Source organism: Triturus cristatus, chromosome 4_1, assembly GCF_964204655.1.
Source record: "Triturus cristatus chromosome 4_1, aTriCri1.1, whole genome shotgun sequence".
Taxonomy (NCBI): Eukaryota; Metazoa; Chordata; class Amphibia; order Caudata; family Salamandridae; genus Triturus; species Triturus cristatus.
Window position 1 is genome coordinate 813,353,821 of NC_140585.1, and position 18,299 is coordinate 813,372,119.

Genomic DNA, 18,299 nt, shown 5'->3' on the forward strand with positions numbered 1-18,299 from the left:
GCCCGTCTGGGACCGAACTTGCTGCTCGTGAAAACGTATCAGGGCAATGAGGTACCGCCGAAGACTGGCTTAGGTACTGGACCCGTACCAACCTTGAAAATGGGTTTAGATGCGGGGTAACGAATGCTGACAATAGTGGACAATCAATGAAGTAGTGATTCTTTGAAACAGCATAAAAAGCACCGCCCACTGGAGGGAATCATAAGGAGACTGCCGGTTGGAGCCACATACCCCAGAATGCAATATAAAAATGAGCCACCGGAGGCTATAATCCTAATTGTGGACATTTGGCTGTGGATACAAATGGTATGTGAGGTGCAGGCTTACCTTTGATAAAGGTCTATGTTAGACTGAAACGCGTCAGGACTGCCATGCTGTTCCAACAAAAGGTTTGAATTAAATTAATTCAGCAAGTTACGTGTGCGGCTCACCTTCTTTCGGCGTGGGGAGAATTGTGTTGGTATGTATATATATATGTATATCTTACATTCTCACGTACCTACGATAAAACAATCAGAAGATGGCGTTGATGACAATGCGCAGTATTACCAAGAGGTGTCTTCACAGATACTTGGACTCTAACAAAACATCTTGGAACCAAAATATAACTGGTATGAGAGACTGGTGTGGATGCCAGTGGTCTGGACACTGCCTAGTCTCTCCTCCTAGTGTGGCTATGGAGAGAGGGCTTTACTTGCAGTGGTGGTGAGGCGGGAGACTGAGGTGCAGGTCCTTATGCTGCCTTTGGTGGCATTCAAGACTAACATCTTGACAGCGGTGTTTCAACCCAGGGTAGCCCCCATGGAACCTCTCCTTTAATGAAGTGCTCACTAATGTCCTGCTTGGGCCTGGGCCAAGCCCTGCACATGCGCTCCTGTGCACAGGATGATTGCCTGCCACCACCGCCCTGCTCCTGGAGATCCACCTTTCCACACTCAGCATCCCCACCCCTGAGCGCTTTAAGAGCAGCAGGGCCATCGCCTGGCTATTGGGACTCTCCACAGCCCCACGCCTCCCTCACTCTGCCTTCCGTGGCTACGGTAGGGGTTACCAGCAGCGGCCATTCCTGCCCTGCCATCACAGCCAACAGGCTCCCTAGTCCTTTTGTGGCCTCAGATACAGCTCCCACAAGCCTCATGGGACACAAGCAGCTGCAATAGCCCTTTAGTATGTCATCTAAACATCATGGGCAACTGGCCGATGGCAGGATCCAGCACCACCTGTCTCGATGGCAGTCTTCAACCTGGGACAACTGGATGCTCCAAATTGTTCAATTGGGTTACGCCCTTCCATTCACGGAAATCCTGCCCCCTAAGCCACCATCTTCAGAATGGCTGACAAAGAACCATCTCTCTCTGTTGTGTCAGGAAGTACAGGCTCTTCAGACCAAAAGAGGTATTGCAAGGGTGTTGACATCAGGTGATGTTTGTTATTCCCATTACTTTCTGCTGCTGAAGTCTTTCTGATAAAGGAGAAATTCAAAATGCTCACGTTAGCTTGGGTACTGTCTGCCCTGGACGCTGGAGACTAGATGGTTGAGCTGGCCTAACATATACCGGTCATGCCGGCCCACAGGCATTATCCTTTTTTACCAACATCCATCAGGTGTTCACCAAGGTGATGGCGGTGGATGCAGCCCATCTGTGGAGGTCCAGGGGTTCCAATCTTCACCTACTTTGGCAGCTGGCTGTTGAAAGCGGGCTCACTCCAAGCAGTCGTCGCCCACCTCCAGACTATAGCGGACTTCCTGCATTCACTGGGATTCATTATATCCTTGCTGAAGTAACACCTTACTCCCTCTCAGGAGCTTCCCTTCATAGGAGCCATTCTTGGCACAGTGCAATTCCGCACCTGCCCTCCGGAGCAGTGAATCCAGGATATTCAGGCTATGATTACAAAGTTTCAGTCTCTATCCTGGATTTTGGTGAGACTCACTCTGAGGCTGCAGCGTCTTATTGCCTGCTCCTTCCTGCTAGTAAAGCAAGGCCGCAGGCATATGTGGTCTCTGCAGTGGAATCTGAAATCCCAGTGGGTGCAGCATCAAGTTAATCTCTCTGACCTAGTCCAGCTATCGGAGGGAGCTGTAAAAGACTTGCAGTGTTGGCTGATAAACTGCGGTTAGGTCAGTGGCAATCCCCTCTACCTTCCCCATCTGAACCTCACAGTGGTAACAGATGCGTCCCTTTTGGGTTTGAGCAGCCATCTGGGACAGGTGGAAAATAGAGGTTTCTGAACTCTGGCCCAGTCTCCGCTCAACTTGTTGGAGTTGAGAGCGATCCACTTGACATTGAAGGCCTTCCTACCTTTCATCAAGGGGAAGCTGGTTCAGGTGTTCCCTGACACCATGACAATATGGTACTGCTACAAGTAGGGCGGATTGGCGTAAGGGACCATGTGTCAAGATGCCCTATGTCTCTTAACATTGCTGAAGCGTCAGGAAATTTTCCTAGTCGTACAACACCTGGAGGGCTCTTTGAACGGTCACAGCAGACAAACTCAGCCATTTGTCTTGCCAATCATGAATGGCGACTCCATCTGTAGGTGGTGCAATGTCCTTTCCGCGATTCGGGAGAACCTTGGTTATATCGGTTCGCCACTGCCGAGAACATCCAATGTCCGCACCCTCGCGCATTGGAGTTTCCAAGGTAGCTCTTGCTCAGACACGTTTTGTCTCAAGTGAGGCTTGGCACCCCTGTACGCTTTCCTGCCGTCACCAGACCTGCCTCGAGTTCTGCTGATGATCAGGACTGACTGGGGCGTAGTCCTCCTTGTGGCTCCAGATCGAAATCCCGAACTCTTGAGCATCGGTCTTCCAAACAGGCGGCCCCTTCGGGAGGATCTTTTGTTGCAGCAACAGGGCATGGTTCTACACCAAGACCCGCGTACGCTCTGCCTTCATGCGCAGAGATTGAGTGGTGGCAGTTGACAGTTTTTGATCTCTTCTCTGAAGTCTGTGAAGTTATACTTGCAGACATGTGTCCATCAACAAAGATCGTATACGCTTGCCTTTGGGACAAGTTTGTGGCTTGGTTCGCTGAAAAGCATGTTGATCCTCTTTCTGTACCTTTGTCCTGGAGAATTGTTGATTATCAGCCCGGCAAGGCTTTGAATTGGGCACAGTTGAAGGGTATCTTTCAAATATTTTTTATTTCTTACATTTGCCGGATCAACCTTTCCTGTTCAAATCAACTTTTGGGACTCGTTTCCTGAAAGGACTTCAGCACGTTTCTTTCTAAAACCTTCCTATGCCCAAATGGGACCTTAATTCCTTAATTTGATTTTAACCTTCTTGATGTGTTCACACTTCGAGCACATACATAACTGCCTTCTAGTTCTCTTGATGATAAAAACAGTCTTCTCAGTGGCCATTACTTCACCCAGGAGGGTTAGCAAGCTACAGGTGGTCTCTGTACACCCTCCATACACTAGCTTCTTCCCAGACAAGGTAGTTCTCGGCACTGTGTCTCTTTTCTGCTGAAGGTGGTGACCCCTTTCCCCATCGCCCAAAGCATCACACTGCTGACTGCCTTCACTCTGTCTCACCCTTCTAAGGAAGAAGAGAGACCCCCTCACCTGGACGTAAAAAGAACTTAATTCTACATCAATACACCAGGGTGAAAAAAAGGGAAAGCACTGCATAAACAGACCATCTCCAAATGGATTGTGCTCTGCATTAAGATATGCTACGTACTGGCCAAGAAGCAACCCCCTAAGGGATTGTGGGCTCATTTCACCGGAGACAAGGCTGTGACCACTGGGTTAGCTCGTGAAGTCCTCGTCCTCAGCATCTGTCAGACTGCTATGTGAGCATCTCTGCACAAGTTCACGAAACGACTGCCTTGAGTCAGGTCCATCATAAAAGGCGCGTTGCCCGGTCGGCCCTCTGGAACTTTTTGGTCTATCCCAGTTTGCAGACCCACCTCCGGGGAGGTATTGCTTTGGTATCTATTCTAAGGTAAGGAATCTGCAATTGGAAGTCTTTATCATATGCACAAGTTACTTAGCTTTCTATAACACCTCATCTGGAAGAGACTATCCAGCTGCAGACTTCTTACTATCCCTCCCAACCTCCCTGTTTCTGTGAACTGCTTTTTCTGCCTAGAAAGGACCCTGTAGGTCCTTCGTATGCGCTTACTGGTCCATCAGCATTCTAACGTGGCTTAGTGCTTTTGGTGTGGACATGTCACAAAAAGAAACTGGTGCCTGCTCGCTGGGTTGGCACCTACATAGGCACTGCGGGTAATGCCAATGACCCGAAGCCGATCGATACTACCTACCAGCATGCAGCGGTACTGCTTAAGATTTTCTGGATCCAGTGTGAAGCTTGGAAAATCTTCTCAGTAAGGAATATTTGCCTACTTAGAGCTCCTATTAGATAAGGTGTTACCGTAGGTAAGTAATGTTCTTTAAGATTATACACTCTATTTTCAGTCCGAACACTCAAAGACTTATGCATAGAAGATACTTATGGTGAACAATGATAATTGCAGTCATATATTTTCTTTTCTTGAATTTGGTATACACAAATCAATCTAGTTGATTGCAGGGTTGTTTATACTCCTAGACAAAACGATCCTTCTTCCTGCAGATACCTTAGCTGCCATGTACTTGGTCTAGTCTATCTACAAGTCGTAGTGCAGACTGTGAGAAAAATAACTATTCTCCAGCATTAGATTTTTCATAGATTCACATGCTTGCATCATTCTTCTAGTTGAGTCCAACAGTGACTTTACAGTCACATTTTGAAAATATAGCCTGTCTGATGGGACTTAAACCATGTCACAGTAATAGCAAACTCGGCTCATTTGAAAAATGCGGAGCTTCAGCCAGTTTGGTCAGAGTGCCATGAACCTCAACTACCTGGAAGCCACCTCTCAAGATTTCTGCTATACATTGTGTTGAAAGGGAGTTCCAGAGCTTTTGTTTCTCTTCAGACCAGAAAGTCATTGTTTTACCTAGGAAACCTCTATTTTAACCCCTCCTTATGATGCATTTAGTTATTCCACCACTACTTTTAGATTTCATTAATATTTTTGGACATGAAAAGGAGCATCTTCAAGGCCTGTTGGGAATGTGACTAAATGTGTCTTCACAGATGACCCTCATTGAATTTTCTTGTATTGACTTTTTCCAGATTATAAATTAAATGGCTGTAAAATCTAATGGAAACTTTGTGCCAGAAAACTGTTCTTTTTACCCTTATTGACCATGTGGCTAGTCTACTGAGGTGGCTTCAAAAGTCTAAGGCTGATCTTCTAAAGACTAATCTGTTCCAAGCACCAGCATCACCACAGAAAAAGAAAGCTCCAAAAAAGGGTGTAGTCAACAGGTGAATTAGCTACCTCTTATGAGCCACACCAAAATTCATAAAATGAAAATATCTGACTGATCTTCCTCTTTTTCGCTGAAGTGAAAATGAGAAAGTTTCATCCTGATCTACACCACCACCACCATCATTTTCAAAGGTTAAAAAGGCAAAGCCCACTCAGACATTCCCACCTTTGGCTCATTTGCCTCCATCCACACAGAAGCAGCTATCCGGTGGACGTGGGATACGGAAATGACTATCTTCTGTGTGGTATTCCCCCACATTTTTACCCTGACTGTTTTTGTTGGTCATAGAATTCTGTGTACTGTACCCCAGCTAATCGGGGAAAAGTGCTGTGATCCCCTTTTAAACATGATGAAATTGGCATACTAAAATTACCCATAAGTCTCTAGTAAAAAGGTGCCATGTTATACCCAGGGCCTCGTAAGGTAAATGTTACAAGTGGACTGCAGCGTTCATTGTGCCATCCACTACTGTGACAATGTAAACATGACTGCAGGCCCTCCACCAGTAGCCTGGCTATGCAGGTTTTAACTAGCTGTCAAAATAACCCATTTTTTGGCAGACCTAAGCCTTTCTTATAGATATTAAGTCACCCCTAAGTAGGTCATATTTCCTTAAGCAGGGTTCATGATATTTGAAAGTAGGACATGTAAAAGTTTAAGGTTAGAAATGTCCTTACAGTGACTAGCAACTCAAAACTATTTTCACTGTAGCAAGGCTGGCTGTTCCATAGGAAACCAAAGAGATGTAATATTAAATACTACTGCTGTATCTCAGAAATGGGGCTAGGTAGGAAAAAAAATACCATTATTTTTGTAATAGTCATCAGAAATCCAATTCAATGCTGAAGTCAATTTTTCTTTTCTAAATACAGTGGAAAAGTAGCTATTAAAGTTACCTTTGCCCTGCCTGAAGTCCCTGGAAACTAAATTAGCATTTTGCTTTCCCACTTCGGCCAGTTACTAATTAGCATTTATATAGGTTTGAATGAGGGGTGAATCTAAGGAGTAAACAGTAGCTGATTTGAATGGGCAGAGGTGACCCATCTGAACCTGACCGAATATGTAGGTTGGGCTCGGAGGATCCTTTTTGACATTGGAGTATCAAGCCTTGATGAATGTCGCATCCAGCTTGACTTGTCTGCTGAGGGTTTTCCTATGAAACTTGGGTTGCACTGTAGAGAAGTACCCTGTCACACATGAATGTTAGCTGACACTTGGACAGGACCCTTCTTTAGTCCCCCGGCACCCAAGTTAGGGTGGCAGAAGACTTTGGCCACCTTGAAAATGCCCAAAATGGGAATATTCACAAGGTGGAGATTATCTAGCCCTGGGAACCTCTACCACATTGGTAAGGGCATCCCTCTCGCACATGCCAGGTATAAATGTGGCATCTCCAGGCCATATGACTCCAAGAGTCATATGGCTGACCTTCAGTTAAAGCCACCTCCACTGATAACCCCATTTCTTAGATTTACCTTCTGAAGTTTTACCAGAACATCTCTCTAAGCAAAATATGACCAACTGCCTACTAAGCTGCTAGAGACTGAACCAGAGGAAGAGTAAATACAACCCAGGCTAATTTGAGATCAAATCCAGAAAACAGAGCGGTATTACTCACCCCAATACAGTATGTATCATCAGGAGCATCATCAGAGTTATCTGCTGTGAGGAATAGCCAGATCATCCTCCTCCTAGGATCAACACTTACTCTTATGAGGAGGACTATGAAAAATACCGCATATCACCCATGATGCAGGGGCCAGTGGGTCTGTTTAAAAAATCTCCAACACATATTGGCACATTGGTATTCTAGCTTTCCTACATAACCATCTTCCTAGCATACACATTTGCCTCCGTCGGTCTCGTTGAATATCTCTTCTCTTCCGCAGTAGGCACTCAGAACTTTGCCAGAACCTCAGCAGCCAGTTGACATGCCACCACCATTTCATTCAAGAGAGATGATCTGCGAGTCATCCTTACCAGTAAATCTGCCACCAGAATTGTCAAATGAATATGGGTAAATCAGATGATGGATAAATCGGATGATGATCGGTGTTTGGTTAATGTTGAAGAATGGTGAATAATTGGAACAACTTACACCACATGGAAGAGAATGGGATGATTCCATATTCGCAGTGACAAGATTCCACGTTCTAATGGATACTTTTAACTGCAGATTCCCTCACCTTGTGAATATCCCCAGGCGCCAGACTAGATCAGAATTTTTTCTCAGCGTAGTCCCCGTATGCTGGTAGGTGGTGTCTGGTGGCTCCGCATAGACCTCGTTCTGTCCCAGAAGTGGCAATTAGAGCTGTGTATAAGTGCCAGCCCTGTGCACTGACATCGGGTCCTTTCTATTTCATGCCTTCGTATGCAGAACCAAAGCTAGTTCTCAACTTTTATTCTCATCAGTGGACAAGTTTTTTCTCAATTTTTATTTTCCAGTGTATATAGGAACATATCACCTTCAAACAGATAGGGTTTAAATCTTGTAGACCCGGTCACAAACAGATGTGAGGCTCGGTTACAGACAAGGTGTATCTCTGGTATTTGGGTTCGGGCCATGACTCCACGTTATGAGAGTAGTGTGCCACTATGAATTTGAAGCTGGTCCGGGAACGCAAAACCAAGCCGTGCGTCGCTAAACACTGAAAGAAATCTTGAAAGTCCTTCTCAAATTTGAGGGTGGCGCCCTGTTCCCGCTGCGAACATAATCATGGTCCAAGCCTTGGGCAAGGTAAAGAGAAAGCACTAGAGGGCCAAGCAGGAATTGTCTCAGTCTTGCCAATTTCTCCTTGTGGATGTCCAGGTTTCTCTTGGTCCTGCTGTTGGTCCCCCACTGATTCTGCTGATCCCAGTGCACTCTGAATTTTCCAGGGGGCCATCTGCTATATCGCAGCAAATTGATTCTGCTGATTGTTTCTGCAGCTGATCCAAATGTACCCTGAATTTCCGGGGGCCATTTGCCATGTTGCAACAGATTGGATGCTTTTGTAGAAGCAATGTTCTGAATCTTTAGCACCCGTGCGGCTCCCTCTGGTGCACCTTTGAGTCCCATGGATCTGACTCCAATGTAGACTTTAAATCTGGCACCAAGATCTGCTGCGGTTCCAGCCATGTTGATGCCAGCCTTGTCGAAGCCGGCCCTACCGTTGGAAGAGAAAGCTGTCACTATTGTCCTCTATGACTTTGAACCTAATTCGTCCTGACCAGTCTCTTACCCCTGAATGGTTCGATGCACTATTTGTTAGTTCACTCTGACAAAACTTTGATTTTACCTTGCAGCCACCCTTCAGATTTTTAACTTTTTGGATCAGATTCGACCAAAGTCAACCAACTTTCGAGGATGATGGCGATACCAGGGATGAATTTACCCCCACATTATGATGACAATTTTTACTTGGATGTACAAAAGGCCATTGGGTTGGACACTTGCCATGTACAGGCTGGGGTTCCTGCTGCTCACTCACTCCCAACCCCTCAACAGACAAAACTGCATCATTTGCTGTGGTCATCAAATGTGCAGGTAAGTCCTAGGTTGAAGTCATGTCCTTAAAGAAGTTTTGCAAGCAGGGCAACCCTTGTTGCCATTTAATGAAGACTTGACTGACATTCTAATGGATACCGTAGCTAAGCCCAAGCAGGGGAGGCTTAAGCCACAGGACAGGTGCAAGATGCTGTCTGGAAAGCATCAGCACCTGTAACAGAGAGCCTGGTAGTTCAGGCTACTACCAGCAGAATTAATCTGAACTCATTTCTAGGCACTATCCCCAATGTCTTCGCCCTTTTTGAGACCTTGCCAGGGCTTGGCATACACCTGAGAGCTGGTTGTTCAGACTTCTACCAGCAGAGTAAACTCAATTAGTTTCCTGCAACCTCATATCCCCCCTTTTTGAGGCAACTTCATACCCTTCTTTTTGAGGCCTTGCTAGGGGCTTGGCATAAAGACTATGCCAAGGCCTACCTTCTCAGCAACCGGCACGCCAGTCCAGTCGGGACGAGGTATCCATTAGACGACTCCCAGTCCCTCGAGGAAAGTGAACATCCAAGTCTCCTGCCCATATAACATTTGCCTCCAAGGCTAGTTTAGGTTGCCCTTAGTGGGACACAACCAACATATGGGAGGCATGATCAGTCATAACCTAATATCAAACAGGTGGGTCTTGCAAATCGATCAATGGGGTTTCGCTCTGCCATTCCTTTCTGACTCGGCGCATCTTCTGCCCTCATCAGAGCACTTTCACAGAAGCACCTGTCAGTTTTGCTGCAGGAAATAGAGGCTTTTTCATCAAAAGGAACCATAGCAAGAGTAATAGCTTCGCAAATAGGGCCTGAATATTACTCCCATTATTTCCCAGTGCCGAAAAAGGACAGAGGCCTTCCCCCTACTTTAGATCCTCACCTTCTCAGACTCCTCCTGTGGCAGAACAAATTACAGATGATCGCGCTGGCCCAGGTTCTATCTGTCATAGAGACCGGAGTTCTGCAGGTCCAACTCTCTACCATAGGGTTTCAGTTTTCCCATCCTTCAGGCCCACAGACGTTACTTGCAGTTCAAGGTAGGCCAGAAACAGTTTATTTGCTATGCTCTCCTTTGGCCTCGCTATTTTTGGAGATTGGGCATACCAGTCTTCCCCTGCAATACATTTGCACACCTTCTGCTATCATTGGGGTTCACTATTGACATGCATAAGCCACACCTGACTCCTTCACAGTCTCATGTCCATCAACGTCATTCTGAATAGAGTGCGTGTTCAGGCCTTCCCTCCAGATTGGCGAGTACAAGACCTTTGGGTTATAATCTAGATGTTTCAGCATCAGTCCTGGGTCTTGGAGTGTCTCTGAGACTTCTCAGCCGATTGGCTTCCTGCATTTTGCCAGTCAGCCATGCCAGATGCATATGCGGGCTATGCAGTGGATCTGAAGTCTGTGTGCCCTGCACAAAGGCAACCTGTCAGATTCAATCCAGGTTTTGAAAGAGACCGCAAAAGATCCATGTCGGTGGCTACTCCATTGCAATTGGATCAGTGGCATATACCTCCCCTTACCTCACCCAGACTGAATGGTATGACTCCTTTTCACGGCAGTAGTCCATTGCTCTTCCAACCTTCTTTGCTTCACCTCACCCCTCAAAAGAGGAGACACTCCATCTTTTGCACCCCAAACGGGTGTTTTATTTTTACATTGATCGCACCAGAGACCATAGAGTGGATGATTAGCTCTTTGTGAGGTTCTCTGGGGCAAAGAAAGGCAAGGCGGTGCTGAAAAGGACCTTATTGTGATTGATGGTCCTTTGTATTAAGATGTGCTATGCATTGATTGGCTAAGAAGCAGTCATCAGAAAGTCTGTGGGCTCCTTCCACGATGCCCAAGCTTGCTACCACTTCAGTGGCACACAGAGAACCCATTTTATATACTGTCAGGCCGCAAAATGGGCATCGATGCACACATTCACGAAGCACTACTGCCTCAACAGCCAGGTTCGATGGGAATGGCATTTCGAAAGTTTGATCCTCCGGGACTTTTTGATCTGAAGCATTCCACTGGCCCGGCACCTTGGGAGATACCGCCTAGGTTTTACTTCACAAGGTGTGGAATCTGTGTTTAAAAGTATATATCAGAAGAAAAAGTTACCTTCTGTAAAGCTCTTTCTGGCGTCTGGTAACTGCAGATTCCTAACTGCCCTCTTACCTTCCCATTCTTTAGAATGGTATTTTTCTCTCTAAAAAGGTCCCTAACTAGAGATCTGCACACACTGACACAACTTATTGAATGCTGAGCTCCGGACAGTGAACGTGGACAGTGTCAAGAAAAACTGAGAGCAGTATGCAGTGGTGGTGCTTATATGTGCCTCCCACCATTACTACCAATGCTCAGGTATGCTGTAAAAAATCTTTCAAGTCCAGTATGACACCAGGAGATAGTTCATGTGAAAAAGTACCTCTTTTGACATGATTAGCCCCCTGCTTTTTGCCTGAAAAATGATGTGGTTTTGATTGTAAGTGCACAGGGCCTTTGTCAACCAGTACCAGTGCTTCTCCCCTAAAACTGTAACACGATTGGCACAACTTTAGACCCCCGTAAGTCCCTATTAAATAGCTATCATTGGTACCTAGGGCATGGGGACTGAAGAGGATTCCCTAGGGACCCCTCACCAAAGCCATTGCCACTGCCACTAAAGCTTGCATGCCTTGGTGCATTGAAAAAGAACAAAGTCGACTTGGAACACTGCCTGTGTGCCATGTCCAGCAGCACTGTCTAAGGTATACATAAGTCACCCCTCTAGCAGGCCTTACTAGCCCTAAGGAGGGTGCATTGTTTGTCAGATGTGGTGATATCTGCATGAGCCGATATGCCACTACAATATCTAAGTCTAATAAATATTGTAAGTGCCAGTGAAGCCATAGAGAGTACGTGGTCTGGAAACTAGACAGCTAGAGTTCCCCAGCACCACGATGGCTTCACTGAACCCAGGAGTGGTTGGTACCAAACAACTTCTCTTAATAAACACACACTGATCCCAGTGCTGGATTTATTAAAATATTTACCCAGAGGGCACCTCAGAGTGCCCCCTGAACACCTACCAATCCTGGTATGGTCTCTGACTGGCTTTAGGGCAGCATGCCACCACCAGACATGTTTCGGGACCCTAGCGTCGAGAGCCCCTGCTCTCTGAGGCCAGAAAAAAATCCCATTCTGGGCGGAGGTGTCACACCTCCTCCTGCAGGATGAGCACAGTGCTTGAGAGAGAAGCTTCAAAGGCCTTGTCGCCTTTTTGATGCGAACCCAGCCTGTGCTGCTAGCAGCAGGTGCCGCCCCCGGTTCAAACCCCCACCTTTGGCCGGAGAACTGGTGGGAAAACCAAGATAGAGTGGGAGGTGTGACCCCTGCCCCATTTTGCCAACTCACCCCTCAGGTGCTGAAGGCGAAGTTATGCACATTTATTAGTGCCCACCATCTTGAAGATGGTGGGACTTATCCAATCAGGGCTAGAGCTATGGCTATGCCCCCCCCCCCCCCCCCCCCCGAGGAGGGTGGTATAATAGTGGGTGTAGACACCCCAGGTAATGGACCCATTGGTCCCTCTGTTACTCCCCTGGAACACCCCTAAATCTAGCATTTAGATGGCTCTACCAATACCCTGAAATTGGATTCCTGACGACTTAAGAAGAGCCGGACACTACAGCGTCGCACCAGCAGAGAAGACTACATACACCAACTGACTTGGTCCCTGCTCTTCCGGCCTGTCTACGGCCTTCGACGATAATGCGCTTAAAGACAACCTGTCCTGCAGCCCAGCAACCTCCAAAGCCTTAGGATCTCCTGAGAACAGCGGACCTGTTCAAGAAGAAACTAACTTTAAAAGGAACCTCGAGGAACAGAGGAACCGTGAAACCGCCTACTGACCCACCTCTGCACTTGACGCCGACGGCCTGAGTCCAACTGGTCCACCGGTCCTGCAAAGCTTCCTCAGCGGTTTTCTCTGTCCCGTCACCAGGCCCGAGCCTGCAGCCTTTCTTCAAAACTGATCTCCCCCCTATTTATTTGCATTGGGCACCCAACGCTGTGTCGGCACTCTGCAACTGCCCGCCCCTGTACCGCTAAGGGTGTAAGTTTGGTGCTTCCTTGTGGCCCCCACTCCCCATGTTCTTACCTTAACCCCCGAAGACTGTTACCAAACGGTGTACCTCACGTTTGAGCAGCATCTCTTCAATTACCCCCTTTCTCTATTGGATAGCATTGGTGCCAGATTGCCAATTTGAACCCTGCACCCAGTCCCCCCTGTGCCGCTGGAGGTGCAGATTTACTACTTACCTGAACCTTGCCTGGTGCTGATTCTTCATCCTGAAAACCAAGACTATAAGTTGTATACTTACCTGCAAAACTGCATTCTCATTTTCGTTCCATATGTTAACATTGCTGAACTGAAAAATTGCACTGTGTCCACTTTTTAAAGCAAGAAGTATTTCTTGTGAAAAATGTACTTAGAACTTCTATATCTTAGTCTTGCAATAAAACTGAAAAGAAGCGTATTTTTCTAAATTGTTGTGGGTCACCTTTTTGAGTCATGTCATTTATTAACCACTGTGTGCATAACAAATGTCTTACACTCCTCTGTCAGGCCTAAGGCTGCTCGACCACTCTATCACAAATCGAGCACTTTGGGTTTACATTGAGCCCTGTACACTTTTGGAGGAATCTCTGGACTCTTTGCACAATATAACTAACCACTTAGTGGTATATCATATAAAGAGCCAGCTTCCTCCAGTTCATAAGGCGAGTCATCTGTGGATAGAGTATCCAGTAAAATGAACATTATCAAAGGTAAGTAGCTTGTTCTTGTTGAAAAAGTATCCAGAAGATTTGAACGCTGGATAGCCATCCAGGAGACAGGTTGCCTCTTATAGGAGTGTAGGGAGCCAGCAAGGAATGTAACCAAAACCAGTCATCATGATAGTTAATGTTGTGGCAAACTTAAGCTGATACAATTAGCAAATGTGATAAGATAGAGTATCTTACATTGATGTATTGTCATAATATATAAAGTGGAACGTTAAAGCAATTCTTTGAGGGAAGAAGTATGCTATCCTTAGTTCTCAAAAATGGCTGCATCCACATAGCAGTTCATTACAAGCATCAGGAGTTTCTAAAATGCTAGGTGGCCAGTCAACCTCACTCCCTTTTGGCCTTAAATCACCTCTGGAAATATTCCTGAAATGTATGTCGCCATTAGTGCAGAATCTTTGACAGTTGTCATCCAGAATACTCAACCCTAGACAATTGGTTAGACATGGACATTTCTTTGTACGCCCCAGGAAACTTGGCAACAGCTTGTGCCCGAATATTTAAGACACTGGTGCTTACTCTGAACAAAGAGAAATCGCCTACATCCTATTCTTTTCCTGATTGCCGAAGAAACTAGGGCATACCCTTCACAAAAAAGACAAGGAAATCTGACTTTTACCTGGCCTGATCTAAAAACCGCTAAAGGCAGGCAAAGGTGCAAAGTAGACCTACTTCTCCGCATGTTGTCTTGCTATATGTGTATATTTTGCTGGCTGAGAATGTGCCCAACACAGTAATACCTGGACAGACAATGGACACAAATATCAGGCTTCCTCGACAATCCAAATTCAGGGCACGAGAATAAAAGTCCTCTACCATGGTTGACGTCTGCAAAAAACACTGGTGTGAGCCTGCCATTCTCTCCATCTCATCTAGACTGTTATGACCACAGATGCCTTCATGGAGTGTTGGGGAGCACATCTCCAAGAGCTACCTGGCAGAGGGCTGTGGCCCGGTTAAGAAGCAATCCATCACTTTAAAGGGCTGGAATTGAGGCAACCGGGAAAGGCCTAGAGTCTTTTACTTGCCAGAGTGCTTTGCTTATCATTGATTAAAGCAATCGGGAGGAGTGAGCTCCCAGATATGCCCAAAGTACTTTCAGAGGAGGTTTAATGTCTGTAGCACTGGGCAATACGGCACTAGATTTCTTTGCATCCATAACACGTTATTGGAGACAACAAAAGTTAAACAGATTACCTCAGCCATACAAATAAGGATTGCCATGAAAGTAGATGCAACAATCTGTTGAGTGGTTGACAAGTGGTAAAACCAAAAGCTGTATGCGTTCTGACATGAATAAAGAATACGTTAATACAGATATCCACAAGCAGGATCGTGGGGAAATGAATTTTGGAACGTGTGGGAGGGACATCTGCTTTTCCTCCTCTCCCATTAATTCTGAGTATCGTTTTGAATCTGAAACAAAAACCAAGATGGATTAGCCTAATCCCTCCTAGGTGGCTCATGCAATTCTGTTTCACCTGGCAGAACTGCCGCCCATTCCACTGTGCTTGCAAACCTTTTCTCCGAGTGACCATTGATAAGTTGTGCTTCATGACCCTGTATCTTTGTAACTAGCAGCTTGGATCCTAAATTCTATTAATTCTCCTACTTGGGCATCCCAGAAGACTAAGGAGGCATTGCTGCTTAGGTCACTGTTTACAAGACCAATACAGAATAATGGAAAAGGTTTTGCTTCCTGGACTGCATCCTCTCCCAGTAAGTCCTTATCACATCTTACCTTGACTACTTGGACTTGCTTGGTTCAGCCTTGCCTATTACTAACGCTCTCCAGTGTTGGTATCTTTAATAGATTTATCTACTGCTCATCGCATTCCCCCCCGACCCCCCCACCCATTGTGAAAATCGAAGAGTTGAATTTGCTGTTGTAAAGTTACTGCTGTACTCATCTCAATGACTGGGAATGGTTCAATCTTGTGAATCTATGAAGGATACCAGCAGTGGAGAACTGTAGTCCGCCATGGGGAGGTGACGTGCTTCAGCATCCGGACCTTTTTTCATGCGTTTCACAGTGCTCTGGTGCCTGTCCCTGCTGGGGTGGAAGTCGAGTGAGTCTTGAGACAGTAGGATTTATGGACTAGGATATCAATATTCACGATAAGTAGATTTATGTACTATACTTTGAAGACTGACATCACTCAAATTCAGTATTCAGGCACAACATTATAGTTAACATTTGTTCCTGTCTAAATCTTTAACAATCCATTGTAGCTGCCATCTGCCATCAGATTGAAAGTGCCTCCTATGTGTATATCTAAATGCATTTCTTTTTTTTTTAAATAATTTTTTAACTCTTGTTCCTGGTCCCTACTAATTGAAAGTGAGAGAGATGTGTGCAAGCAAGTGTGGTACCCTTGCTGCATGGGAATTTGGAACATGCAAAGTATCACTGGTATGAAAGCTTTGAAAGCTCTGTAAAGTCTTCACATTCTTAATAGAGGAAGGAACCAATGAATTGAGTGTCTCGTGAGTATTTTAACGAATGTACTCCAAAATGCTGATGAATGTTTTCTATCTAAATTTCATGAGCATTATCTCAAAACACGGGGTGGAAGAAATTATTTTACTATTGAATGTTCTCTTTATAGTGCTTCTGTCAATGGGCCTCCTGCTAAGATTGCATTTGTATATGCCAGTCTTACTCCGATTCATGCCGATAGTGGCATTCAGTGAATACATGGCTCCTTTTTCAAACATTTATTTCATTTTTCAGGTTAAGGCGAACTCTGTGAAACAAGAATTTGAGAAGCAGGATGAACTGAAGCGATCTGCGATGAGGGCGGTTGCTGCACTTCTTACCATTCCAGAGGCTGAGAAAAGTCCACTTATGAGTGAATTCCAGTCGCAGATTAGCTCAAACCCTGAACTGGCAGCTATATTTGAAAGCATCCAGAAAGATTCGTCCTCTGCTAACCTGGAGTCAATGGACACTACTTAAATGTTTAATCTGTACAGGGACCATAAAATCTAACTGAATCGAATAATGCACTGAAATGACAGGTTGAGTGAGGATAAGGAACGAAGAAAATAAAATACCTAGACTTGACAGTGTTTCACTTTATGTACCTTACAGAGACAGTTTGGCTTTGTTCCATTGTTGCTTTCATAGCATTTATTCAATAATTGTTTCCATAACCAAAAGGTTGCAGGCCACTTCTGTTACTGTGGTTTCAGCCAGTTTTAAAATGGAAATAAGTGTTTGTATCGCACAGTGTATAGACACGGATTCCGGCATATGTTTGCCTACTAAGGTTGAGGATTAAACATGTTGCGTTTTTCTGGCCATGAACTTTCTTTTATAATTAAATTTTTCCTCCTTGCTGTTCTCTAAACAGAAGTTATTTTGAATAGCTTCACATTTGTTTCTTAATTTGAGCTACATAAATGGATTCTAACTACCAGATAAACCCATTGTAAGATGTATTATATTGCAGCGTGTTTGACGCAGGTGGAGAAAATAGGCATAAATAAATGTCATTTTTAAAGGTGTGGGGATAGAAAATGTATGTGTTCATTTTTGCATGGCTAAGTTTACAAATCAATATTGTCTGTAAAATAGCATGTGCAAATCACTTGTAGTGCAACAATTGCTAACAGTGCAACTATATCTTTAACATCTTTTAGATTAATTGGTGTTACTTTGGTTAGGGACCAGACGGAGTTGGGCTTTTATTTGTCTCTAACTGTAGCAACACAGCCATTGGTCCATTTGCCCTAAGCAAACGTTGTTGTGTATATTTTTTTTAGTTTGGGTTGCTTAGAAGCTGATTTTTAAAATTCCTGTTGGAGGCATTTTTGAAATCCGAGCTCTTCACTCCAAATGTTGGTGCAGTGAAGAATGCATGCATCTCCTTATAGCCTGTTTTATACAATAGTTTACACTATTTGAACAGCATTTTGCTTCGTGCTAGGTCTCTTTTTGTTTTTACTTTTCTTGAAATCTCATGTGGGCCAAATTTTCGATCTAAAATAGGCTAAGCATTGTAAGCTGTATTAAAGTGTAAAATAATACAAAACAACAGAAGCAATAGGTATGACAGCTTTTATTTTGGTAGAACTGCTTTATACCCTACATTTGTAGCCAAAACCTTGTGAGTTAGTCAATGTCCCTGATCACCAAGCCCCCCACAACCCCCAATCAGATCTTCAATTTTGTATGTAGATCTGGTAAATTAGATAGATTCTTATAATACAGTGAAGGGAAATGGCAATATTTGATTTGCTTTTTGAATATGTTTACTATTGGGGGTGGTGTTGGAGAGCAGATACATATATACACATTGTAGTCCTAGTAGGGCCTAGCATGAAGTTTAGTTTAGCCTTGGCTAAGGAAATCCTGCATAACTGTAATTGAAGTGTAACAGAGTCATCCTTTTTCTAATTAAAGCTGTAACCATATGCTCTGTAGTTTACATTTCTACAAAACAAATGCTGCGGGTATATTTTAAGTATCTTGGATACTTTGGTACACAATAAATTGCAACACTGCAATCTGTACGACTGCGTTTACGACTGAAGTCGGTGACTATACTTTGTGCACATAAATGAAATAGGTTCTGAACTTTGACTTCCTATGTGGCTGCTGCTGGGTTTTTATT

At 44.8% G+C, this 18,299-nt stretch overlaps 1 protein-coding gene across 1 annotated transcript in view; it reads left to right on the top strand.

Annotated features, from left to right (window-relative positions):
- Positions 1–18,099, top strand: part of CAND1 (cullin associated and neddylation dissociated 1) — a 346,610-nt gene extending 328,511 nt beyond the window's left edge. Inside the window, exon 15 of the mRNA XM_085653462.1 lies at positions 16,415–18,099. Coding sequence (XP_085509588.1) covers positions 16,415–16,639 — 225 coding nt within the window. The 3' untranslated portion in view covers positions 16,640–18,099. The remainder of the gene's footprint in view (positions 1–16,414) is intronic.
- Positions 18,100–18,299: the final 200 nt, after the last annotated feature.